Source organism: Sparus aurata, chromosome 21 (genome assembly GCF_900880675.1).
Source record: "Sparus aurata chromosome 21, fSpaAur1.1, whole genome shotgun sequence".
Taxonomy (NCBI): domain Eukaryota; kingdom Metazoa; phylum Chordata; class Actinopteri; order Spariformes; family Sparidae; genus Sparus; species Sparus aurata.
In genome coordinates this window covers 34,513,391-34,525,377 of record NC_044207.1, presented here as the reverse complement: position 1 = coordinate 34,525,377, position 11,987 = coordinate 34,513,391, and the positions used below count along the sequence as shown (strand labels likewise).

General features: G+C 41.2%; 1 protein-coding gene across 1 annotated transcript; it reads left to right on the top strand.

The window, feature by feature from the left end:
* Positions 1-1,611: 1,611 nt before the first annotated feature.
* rnf182 (ring finger protein 182) lies at positions 1,612-3,595 on the top strand. Its single transcript, XM_030403897.1, has one exon. It carries the CDS (start codon positions 2,368-2,370, stop codon positions 3,223-3,225), a length of 858 nt encoding a protein of 285 aa, XP_030259757.1. The 5' UTR covers positions 1,612-2,367; the 3' UTR covers positions 3,226-3,595.
* The last annotated feature ends 8,392 nt before the right edge of the window (positions 3,596-11,987 follow it).

Genomic DNA, 11,987 nt, shown 5'->3' with positions numbered 1-11,987 from the left:
GCTCTTAGTTTCCCCGTCACTCCCAAAGATGGGTTCATTCTGGCTCTGTCATGTCCCGGCCGGCTGTCCGTCACACACAGGCTGCATTCATCATTTCAAAGTGTTGTGCAACGACCCCCAAGTTTGTAACAGCTCTGTTTGCATTCATTATAAGACCACTGGCGGGCTTTTGTACAGCAAAGTGAATTAAATGACCAATATGAAACATAATACAGGACTTCAATAATTACACAAAGCAGGTCAAAACACAGCACAAAGCACTTTTTATCATGATAACAAGAGAATGATTTTGGGTCTCTCACAGCCAACTTTATGGTAACAAGCTTCAGAAAACACTGAAACAACTGTATGAATAAATGCATTTAAAAAAGCAAAACTATTTGTTAGCAAGTTAATTTGTGAGGATTTCTTGTGAAGCTACAGTCAAGCTTGAAAAGTCGAAGACACTGTAACGTAGAGAGATGATCACATTTCTCATAAATAACATCTTCCCAAAAGATATTAATGTTATCAAAAGTGTGTATTTATTTCAGGTTTTTATCGAGTCAGTGAGACTTCTCCTACCTCTGCAACCCGACTAGATCATTCCTGCCAATAGAGGTCTACAAATTCATATTAGAGTCACAGTTTAGTTCCAAAATTAGAACCTCAAAAATAGCGAAGATATTGAAACCGAAGCAGAAGTCTTGGGGATCTTCCTCTTCTTTGTCCGTCTTTTAACTCACTGCTGAGGACAAGGCAGAATCAGTCTGTGAGGAAACTGGGGGAGGGCAATGAAAGACGGGGGTTTCCCAGGATTGGCTGGTAAGGTTGGTTGTTTTTTATGGTTGCATGTCTGCGTTGCTGGTGTCAGTGAGCAGATTGCCAGCTGTACTTTCCCCTTTAAACACACTGACTCCTTCAGCTCAGGGAGGGCTGCTTCCCCTTAAATACTGAGCTTGAATGACTTGGTTTCTCTTTGAGAGGCATCCTACGTTCAGACATCTATCCAGCCCCTCTCGTCCCGAGACACTCGGGCAGCGAAGAACAGTTCCAGAGGAGGATTATAATCCAAGAGGAGCAGCAGCCGGTCAGTCCGGAGAGACGGTAACAACCAAAGAGTGCAGTGTGTTTACTGGGGAAACTATAGGCCACAATCCCTGTCGCACCACCACTAAGCACCAGAGGAGAAGCTGGAAAATGCGAGGCCTCTCAGAGAACCAATCACAATCCCTGCAGACACCTGCGACCTGCCTCACTGTCTCACTCAGTCCTGGATGTCAAGGCGACACGCAACCAAATATAACGCCCCGTTACTTTGAGTGAAATCAGGATTTCTCTGATTTTGAACACAATGAAACCAACTGGGATACAAATGTTCACAACTCAATAAAATATATGATAAAGATGGAGTTGCTTTTTTATGTTTTAATGCATATCTTTATTAACAGGCATAACTGAGAAGATTAAATTATTATTCTGTGATTGGTTGCGATGCTGGTGATCAAAATCTTTTGATGACAATCTAAAATTTAAAAACATAAATGTACAAGAGTACAGGGATCAAAGAGCTGCAGATATAATTGTTTTATGAACAACACACACACACACAGACACGCACGCGCGTGCACACACACACACACACACACACACACACACACTTAATTATTGCCAGCACTTGTACACACAGTTTACTTAAGTTTGCAGAGAACTGTAGGTGTGTGTGTGTGTGTGTGTGTGTGTGTGTGTGTTTGCGTGCGTGCGTGCGTGTGTGTATGCGTGTGTGTGTGCGTGTGTGTGTGTGAGCCACTAATTGGACTGAAATTCACTGAGCAACAAAAGATCAGGCTCGAAAATTCCAGCTCTGGTTTGTACAGGCTTTGCTTTGTTGTCCCTTCGCCTCTGTTTGTTCTCTTCTAATGCTGTGTTAACAGTTATCTCTCTCCCTCTCTCACCCCCTCTCCCTCTCTCTCTGTCTCTCTGCCTTTCTTTCAGTCTCTCTCACTTTGTCTCTCTTTTTTCGTGAGCACCCATGAAAGGCTTTTTTGCCCCAAACGAAGCACCGTTACCCCAACGGCTCAGAGGCAGGCTCGCCCCGGAGGCCAGAACTCGTGAGGGACTTCCCACATCTCTCTCTCTCTCTCTCTCTCTTTCTCACACACACACACACACACACACACACACACACACACACACACAAACACACACACACACGCTGCAGGAGCCAGTTGGACAGCCACAATGAACCCCAGACCTTCAGTGGAGTGGACCATTGTCACCGTCTCCATCTATGGGAAACTTGCCGTGTCCCTCGGTGCTGAGCCTGGACCTGAGCTGTCGGTTGGTTTTCTGTGTTGATCTTGACTCAGGATAGAGCTCGGGGTAAGGATGATGATTGATCTGCAGAGCACGGACGATGGTGGAGGTGGTTGTGGCCATTTGGACATACTGAGCACAGAGGAGCTGGAGTGTAAGATCTGCTACTGTGCCTACAACCTGGGGAGTCGCCGGCCGAAGGTGCTCGAGTGCTGCCATCGTCTTTGCGCCAAGTGCCTCGCTAAGATCCTGGACCTGGGTGAGTCGCCTCCAAACGCTGTGGTGTGCCCGTTCTGCCGCTATGTCACCAGACTGCCCGGGGAGGCCGTGAGCAGCCTGCCGGATGACTGCAACCTGGTGGCGGCGCTCGCCCTCCAAAGCAGGAATCAGAGGAACCTCCACTTCCACCAGGAGGCGACCACAGAGCTGCTCCTCAGCCCCGGCCGCCTGAGCTCCCTGATGAGTAGCAGCCTGCCTGTGACATCCCCTTCCTCCTCCTCCTCCTCCGCTTCTTCCTCCACCACATACTCCTCCATCCGGAGCTCCCCTAACTTTGTGGTCATTACCATCATGGAGCCTCCGCCGGTGCCGACATCCTCCCATGATCTGCACCGCCAGCCACGTGGATCTCACACATCGAGCCAGGGCTACCGCTCATCCAGTCTAGACTCCATGGCGTCCATCACGCAGAGGTGGACGGTGTGGAACTGCGCGGCCCTCCTGTGCCAGACCTCGGCCCGGGCGCTGGTGTGGGTGCTGGGGCTGCTGTACTTCAGCTCGCTGCCCATGGGGGTCTACCTGCTCATCATGCAGAGGACAACGCTTGGTGTGCTGCTGGTGAGCCTGGTTCCCGCCAGCCTCATCATGATCATGGTCTACGGGTTCTGCCAGTGTATCTGCCATGAGTTGTGGGACTGCATGCCGCCGTAATGGGACCAGATGAATGGGCAACGGTTTGCTTTGAATATGCTTGACAATGGATCTCTAGAATTCACTAATGGGGATGTTACTGTGTAACTGACCATGTAAACACTTCTTCAATAGGAGAAAAAATGTTCCTTTTCTGTATGGAAGAAGAGAGCAAGAACATTGTGTACATTACAAATGGAGCCCACAGTTTCCATTATTATACATGTTAATTTGTGCTTTGTTTTAGCTTGGTAGCCGACTAACGACCTGTTAGAGCTGTAACTTTCAGATTTAGCTAAAACTTTACTGCCAGTTCTTGAATGAATATAATGAATGATGCCTACTGTTGCAGTGAGAACCTGATGGTATTAAAGGATACTTTAAGGACCTTCATCTTTGTTGATTCTGGTGGTCCCTCTGGATAAAAGATGACGATGGTGAAACAAAGTAGATTTAGTTTGTTTTAGTGGCGTGCAACCAGGGGACGGCCTTCCATTCCGAAACACCCCTCCATTCCGAAACACCCCCACTCCGAAACACCGCTGTTCCGAAATTAAACACCGCTATCCGTGGTGCTGAAATCTCCACTTCCAGCCGCACTCGCACAATTCTGAAGTGGGTTAAGGTTAGGGTTAGTTCGGAGTGGGGGGGTTTCGGAATGGAGGGGTTTCCCCAGTAGCTTTTTCGGAATAGCGGGGTCTTTGAAAAAAAGGGAAACCCCGCCATTACGATGAATTGAAGTCTATGTTCGGAACAGCAGGGTTTCGGAAAGGCGGGGTGTAACCGTGCAACCAGACTGCAGAGCTTCTTTCCTCAGGCTGTCAGACTCCTCACTTCACCCTCAGCACTCAGCAATAACAAGTTAAAAGTTTTTGTGTCACAGCCAGAAAATCAGCAAATGTGAACCTTGAAGGAGCTGTGGAGCTTCTGTGTTGTGCTGGAAGCTGGTCACTCATATCTGTTAGCGGTCTCCATTTCTAAACAGCTCAGTCTCCAGGTGATCAGCTTCACAGTTAAAGTTTCTGCAAACCACAGAATTCAAGATTCATCCAAGCTTGTCATGTTTACCAAACCTGGCACATCACGTTCACATTATATGTTAATTATCTGACTTTCACATCAGGAGGAGGAGAAGGTGGTGGAGTTATTACAGCCAACAAAGCTTCCAAAGGATGACAGCAGTTCAAGTCAGCGGGGTATATTTAAGGACACCTGCCAATATTTCGAGCCGTTTTCGCTGCATGAAAACCAGTTTTTTTAAAAGAAGTCCTGCAGACGTTTTTGTGGCAAACAAAACTTGTGTTATTTTTCATGGAAAGTCAGCTAATCTCCATCTGTGATTGTGGCGACCAAGTCAGGAATTTTAAGCCAAACCATGATGTTTTCCTAAACTTAACAAACTGATTTGAGTGCCTAAACCTGAACAGAGTATCAGCACTGCGTTGTGACAAGAGAGAAATAGAAAATTCAACCTAGACAAATGTTAAGTTGCATCCAAAAGAAATATTCAGTTCTCTCTGCTTGCCAAGCAGAGAGAGGCACCGAACATGCATGAAGTCACATCCTTTGGTATGTTGTGGAAAAACTGGCCCGAGTCCGTCACAAACTGGTCCACACACTTGAACAGACAACTGAGAGTGACCAAGAAGGTGTCATTTTCCCCGCGGCCAATTAAAAACATGATTAATACAAGTGAATGGAGCCTCATTCTTGAAATCAGCACAAACAGCCGGTCGTTTTCAAGTGTGAAAAACACTTTCTGTGCACCAAAAAAGAAGATTAGTGAGTTTTCTCACCATGAAGGTATCGTATGAAGGAGTCACAGGTATAAAGTATAAGTATAGTATAGTATAATATATAATGCAATATATAATAGCAAAGTATAATAGTTTGCTCCTGAAATAAAATGGTTGCCAGTAAAACGTGATTCTTGTTCAAGCTGCAGCTTTTTGCTTCTGGGTGTGCTGAGTGGTAGAGGGTCAGAATAGAACAACATTTGCAGGAGATATCTAAAAAATGCTATTTTCATTATTCTTTCGAAGCGAGGTCTACTTGTTCTCAGCAAACATACCAGGTGCTGCCATGGTGATCCCAGGAAAAGGAGAAATACATGCACCTTCGTTCAACACCTGGCAGCCAGACACCACAGACCAGATTCCTGGTATTACTTCCAGGTAGATATCTGGAAGTTGATTGTATCGTTCATTTCTGTTGTTGTTTTCTGCCGCAGCTGTAACGTTTAAAGATATAAACTAAAACAAGTTGGTCTCACCCTTCTGATGGTTCTGCTGCTTATTGTAAACACTACATTGCTTTGTTAGCATCTTTAATATCTTCCCAACAGCAACATCTCGGACAAAGTGCTAGTTTTGGGCAAATTTGTTGGTTTTTTTATCTGTAGCTCGACTGTCTGCAGCGAAACATTGACAGTGTTGTATGTGACGAGACGTGAAAGCATCAAATGCACATTTCAGATGAATGAGACGTACACACTCTCTATTATCAGGGTGTCAGAGTGGGAAGCCAGTGTGGGATCACACCTTTGTTGACCCCTGCAGGAAGTCCAGAGTGGAAGAGATGAAATGTGAAAATATTGAAGGCAAAAAATGCTTAAAAGTAAACAGCAAAAAAGTGTTTTTTTTCTGTACTTCAGCATCAGCGTGGAGGTTTAGGATGTGATTAACATCAATTGATTCAGGCAGCTTGAGTTCAGCTCACACTGCAGAGTGTTTCACTGTCTCGGTCTCTGTGGTGAGGTCGATCCTGAACCACCAGAGGGTGCTGTGACCGCTCTCGCCTCCCCGTCTCTGTGGGACTTCCTGCAGTGACAGTGGACATCCAGAGTCTTCATTCAGTTTGACAGTGTTTCTATTAGAAGCTGTGATCACCAGGATCTCTGTGTCTGTATGTGTCTGTCAAAGAAAAGAGAAACTCTGGTTTTAAAAGCTCAGAGTTGCAGGATGATGCAGGTGTGTTTACACAAAGAATTTGAAAGTCAAATGAAACTGTAATGCGGTTTATAATATCACTTATACTTATATTTAATAAGTCAGGGCCAGAAAAACCTTTTCAGTGGGTAATAATGAGCTGTGGGGCCTCTAACGACCCCTCATGTCTCCCACTCTGTGCAAAGTGTTTTTGTATGAGCTGGTTATTAAAAACAAACTAATGTGGATGTAATTTAAACTGAAACAATAAAGGTTTTAAACTAGATGTTGTGTTTGTAGTTAACATGATAAAGCAGCTCGACCTTAACTCAACTCAACTCAACTCAACTTTATTTATAAAGCGCTTTAAGCTGTACATGAAAAGAAATAGAACATGAAACATAAAACATAGGAAACAAGAAATAAAATAAATAAAAACAATAAAAAATGTAAAGCAATATAAACAATAAAGGTACACATCCATCACACAGTGTCTTCAGACATCCAGGACTCAGACTCCGTTAGTTACGTAATTATAAACATACTCAGATATTTCAAATCAAAGCTTGCTGACCAACACTTCAGATATTATTTGGACTGTTGTAACGCTGTGAAATGGTCACGCTTTAGTGAGGTTCAGGCACAAAAACTACTCAGTACTCAGAGACTTAGTTAAGTTCTGCCACATCACTTTGTTATGTTATCAGTGAGTTACCTGAACTAAAACACATAATCATCGATCTTGACATCTGACCAGGTAAAACAGACGTGTTGGTTGCATTTCACGAAATATTTGCAAAGCAGATTTTCTTTTCAAAGTTTTGAATTGTTTACTAATTCTTACTGCCAGCAGTTTTCTTCTTCATGTCTTGTTGACTCAGTTTTACCTTTAACGAGAACACCTGCTCATTAAACGTTGCTTCATAGCACCACAGGTGGTGAAAACTCAATAGGTTACCATTAAAGAACATGTTACTGATGGTTTTTCCAGCCTTGACAGCAGAAACTAAAACACCAAGAGTCAAAAGGACAAACTTGTATTATTTCACTTTTATTCAGTGTTGTTTAACGATCTGATTTACTGATATTGATTGTGTATCAAAAGTAATTTTTCTTGCAATAAATGTACATTAATATTAAAGGTGCATAAAAGTTTCAGTTGTCAGATCAGAATCGGCATTTTTCAGTGATTGATGATAATTGATTTAATTTACTTTGGCTCTGATGCAGCATGAACAGTAATTTGCCTGGTAACTGTATTTAAATTGAACATTTACTTGTATTAGAGTAAAATATTTGTCACCACAATGGAGTGAAGTGGGAGAATAATGTGATAGAAAACTCATATAAAGTACCTAAAAATCAGACTTCACTTCAGTGCAACACCAAAACCAATGCCAGACTTTTCAACATGTAAAAACAGTAAGTGTACATTTAAAAAAGTGTTAAGAACCTTCACTAAAGTGAAAGTAGAAATATGTTCATGTTAAAATACTCCATTATAAGCTTCATTGCATTAAAAAATCTTACCTAAGCAAAAGAAAATATATATAATCTGCTAAATTAACTTGAAGAATCAAAAGGAAAAGTACTCGTATTCTGAGAAATTGGCCTCCGTAAACATTATTACAGAGTTGATATTGATGCTCAAGCTGGGGCTGATTTTAACCACTTTACACTTTCACAGTTAAGTCGTAAAGTGTGGTGGTTTCCAGTCACGGGGTCGGGACCCTCCAAAGGGTCGCAGGATAAATCCAAGAGGTCGTAAACTGATTCATGCGGCAGGTTAGAAGATCTGGAAAAAGTTCTGCTGCATCAATCTGGACTTCTCTCTCATCTTTGCTTTGTGTGAAGTGTTGCTCAATTTTATCTTTTTTGAGCTTCAAACAATTATTCAATTAAACTGATAGTCACCAGATAAACAGCTGGGAACCAGTGGATTAATCAACAATGTGTTTACACTCCTCATGTGTTTGTTATGTAAAATGTTGCTGCAGTAACAATCAGCTGTCAGATGAATACGTTGTGTATGAAGCTTTACAAAACAGGACATTGAGCAAATGTTTTAAATCCAGCACTTCCTCTTGTACTGCCGTGATATTAACTTATTATTTTCAGATTCACACCGTGTCACGCTGCTGTTGAACTCCACCCGGCCAGTCGTCCAAGCTGGATGTAAAACAAACACTGACGGTCTGTTCCCAGAACAGTTTGTCCCCGTTCTCCTTCTCCAACACACGTCTGGCTGATGATAAACATTCACGGCCTTCCAACATTTCTGTTTTCCAGGAGACTCTGAATCTCAATCTGAGCAAGTGCTTCCCTACAGGGAGCGTAACATCATTTCAGATTCCTTTTTCCTGATGCAATGAACATTCCCACATGTTGGTGAGCGGGACTGGAGCCAAAACTGAAAACCTCCCTTCAGCCTGTAGGCTGGATTGTAACCCGCGTCAGAGCGGCTGGCAGCAAAAACAACAGGACAGGACGTGCTGTTATAGTTTTAATTTGAGTTCTAACGCTGGTAATCATTAATAATATAACACTTCCAACTGTTTATTAAAGGTCCTGTTTGATGATCAATGTCAGGTTCATGCTTTAATGTTTGGTAACTACTAGAAATGTGGACATATTAATAAAAAAAACAACACATAATGTTTCTCATGCTGTCGCTGCAGCACCTCCATTCACCCTCTGCTCTGATTTAGCTCCTGATTTCTGAGCACCAATCAATTATCAGTTGATCCCAACAAGGCTGGTGATGTCACTGTTTTTCTTTTCCTGGCTGAGGTGATAATCTTTGTCAAAGGGGGCGGGGCCGATCATACAGCGGTGGTTGTCAAGATATTGTTGTCATAGAGACGAGAAGATGCACGTGCAGCACTTAATCTGTGATCTGATTAATCTAAACCAGTGCTATTCTGCCTGAAAGAAAAGGCTGTGTGGCCCAGAAACCTCTGTCTGCTCTGGTTGGTCAGCTCTCACAGGTCTGAGCAGGCCCCACCCACCATGTTTCTGTATCACCGTGTTTTTGCTATGATGGGGGCGTGGCTAAGGGCACAGACTGTACAGTTGTGACATCACAACGTTACGGAAGTCCTGACGGCTTGTTCAAGAGAAAAGTTTCTGAACACAGGCTGCATTTCACTGTGGAATGAAAAATGTTATTCTTTCACAGTATATATATTTAAAAGGACATTGAATCTTGTTTTCTACTTTATGGGACATTTAAATTATGTTGTTGTGTAAAGATATGTGTTATTATAGTGTGTTTTGGCAGTGTGCTACCTTAAAAAGAACGGTTGGATTATAATTGTGCCCAAACTTCTTTTCATTAGAGGGCGAAATCTGATATTTAATGGTGACTCTCAGGCCGAAATCAAACACCTGATTTACTGTCATTTTTTGAGGCAAAGTGGTCAAAGTGGTCAAAGTGGTCCATGTTCCCTGCTCAAGGTGTTTGCCGTTCTCAGATTATGAAAAATAATCAGTAGTAAAGGATCCTGCATGTTTGAAGAGCATTTTACAATTTAATAGAAAATTAAAGAAAAATGACTTTTCCTGTAGGAACATCTGGTCGTTGACTCTCAGGGGTCATAAAGTTCAGTTTGTGTTGACTAGTTTATGGTAATTTGATCAGTAAACATGTGTATGGTAAAATGCTCCACAACACAGTGTTGACTGGAGAGGTAAGGGACCAGGAGGCGACTTTTACTTCATTCGAGATGAATATTACATATTCCAGGTTCAGTGAGTTTAAGCATATGAAGATAAATTCACTGATGACACATAAGAAACTTGGGGATGGGTAGAATTCGAGCACAGAGGCACTAATTGGTTTCTGCAGACCTGTCTCCTCGAAATTTAATTTTTAATTAGTTTTCAAACTGTCGGGGTAAGGTCTTGTGGGACTTCCTGTACCTCACAGAGTGAGGTTGGCGGGTTGGATGGTGGATTGGAAAGGAGAGATTTATTTATATAGGTTGATTTATTTATCTTTTACAACACAAGGGTTGTAGAAAGACAACTGAGTTTGAGTCCTTTTCACACAAACAACAACAAAAAAGTGTATTCTTATGTGCTGATGATGAAGCTGGCTCCATGGTGCTGATGTGTGATGGTTATTCCAAGGAACCTGTAGCTGTTCACCTGCTCCACCTCAGCTCCACTGATGTCGTGTTTATTCATTGTTTTTTAAACATTTAAAAATGACACTCTTACAGCATCTTGAAATGTATAATCCACACTTCCAAATGGAACTATGGGTCCTTTTTTAACTTTTATAAAACTTAATCTGATCAGACAACCTTCATGATTTTCCTAACAAATTAATACATAAGTGCTATGGGATGAATACATAAAATAGTCATTATAATAGTGATAACGATGAATACAGAATACTGATAATGATGACTCACTGTGTCTAACTTGTAAACATCCTGATGAGTTAGCCCCACACTCTCTCTGCTGTACATGTACGGAGTGGGTTTTAATAATAATTATGATAATGATAATAATAATAATAATAAAATGATAATAATAGTTGTTGTTGTGGTTGGTAGTGGTTAGGGTAACACAGGACACAGGACTGTTTTTAGCCTCACAGTCTCTTTGCTGCACATGTACAGAGTGGGTAGTAATAATAATAATAATAGTAATAATAATAATAACAATGATAATAATAGTTGTTGTTGTGGTTGGTGGTGGTGGGGATAACACAGGTCTGTTTTAGCCCCACAGTCTCTCTGCTGTACATGTACGGAGTGGGTTTTAATAATAATTATGATAATGATAATAATAATAATAATAAAAATGATAATAATAGTTGTTGTTGTGGTTGGTAGTGGTTAGGGTAACACAGGACACAGGACTGTTTTTAGCCTCACAGTCTCTTTGCTGCACATGTACAGAGTGGGTAGTAATAATAATAATAATAGTAATAATAATAATAACAATGATAATAATAGTTGTTGTTGTGGTTGGTGGTGGTGGGGATAACACAGGTCTGTTTTAGCCCCACAGTCTCTCTGCTGTACATGTACGGAGTGGGTTTTAATAATAATTATGATAATGATAATAATAATAATAATAAAAATGATAATAATAGTTGTTGTTGTGGTTGGTAGTGGTTAGGGTAACACAGGACACAGGACTGTTTTTAGCCTCACAGTCTCTTTGCTGCACATGTACAGAGTGGGTAGTAATAATAATAATAATAGTAATAATAATAATAACAATGATAATAATAGTTGTTGTTGTGGTTGGTGGTGGTGGGGATAACACAGGATTGTTTTAGCCCCACAGTCTCTCTGCTGTACATGTACGGAGTGGGTTTTAATAATAATTATGATAATGATAATAATAATAATAATAAAAATGATAATAATAGTTGTTGTTGTGGTTGGTAGTGGTTAGGGTAACACAGGACACAGGACTGTTTTTAGCCTCACAGTCTCTTTGCTGCACATGTACAGAGTGGGTAGTAATAATAATAATAATAGTAATAATAATAATAACAATGATAATAATAGTTGTTGTTGTGGTTGGTGGTGGTGGGGATAACACAGGATTGTTTTAGCCCCACAGTCTCTCTGCTGTACATGTAGAGAGTGAGTAATAATATTAATAATTACAATTATCATTATTATTATTATTATTATTATTATTATTATTATTATAGTAGTTGTTGTTGTTGGTAAGACAGGACTGTTTTTAGCAACACAGTCTCTCTGCTGTACATGTAGAAAGTAAGTAATAAAATCAATAATAAAACATTTATATTATAATAATAATGATTATTATGATGATAGTTGTTGTTGTTACCACAGGACTGTACATTCACTGCTCATCCTGTAT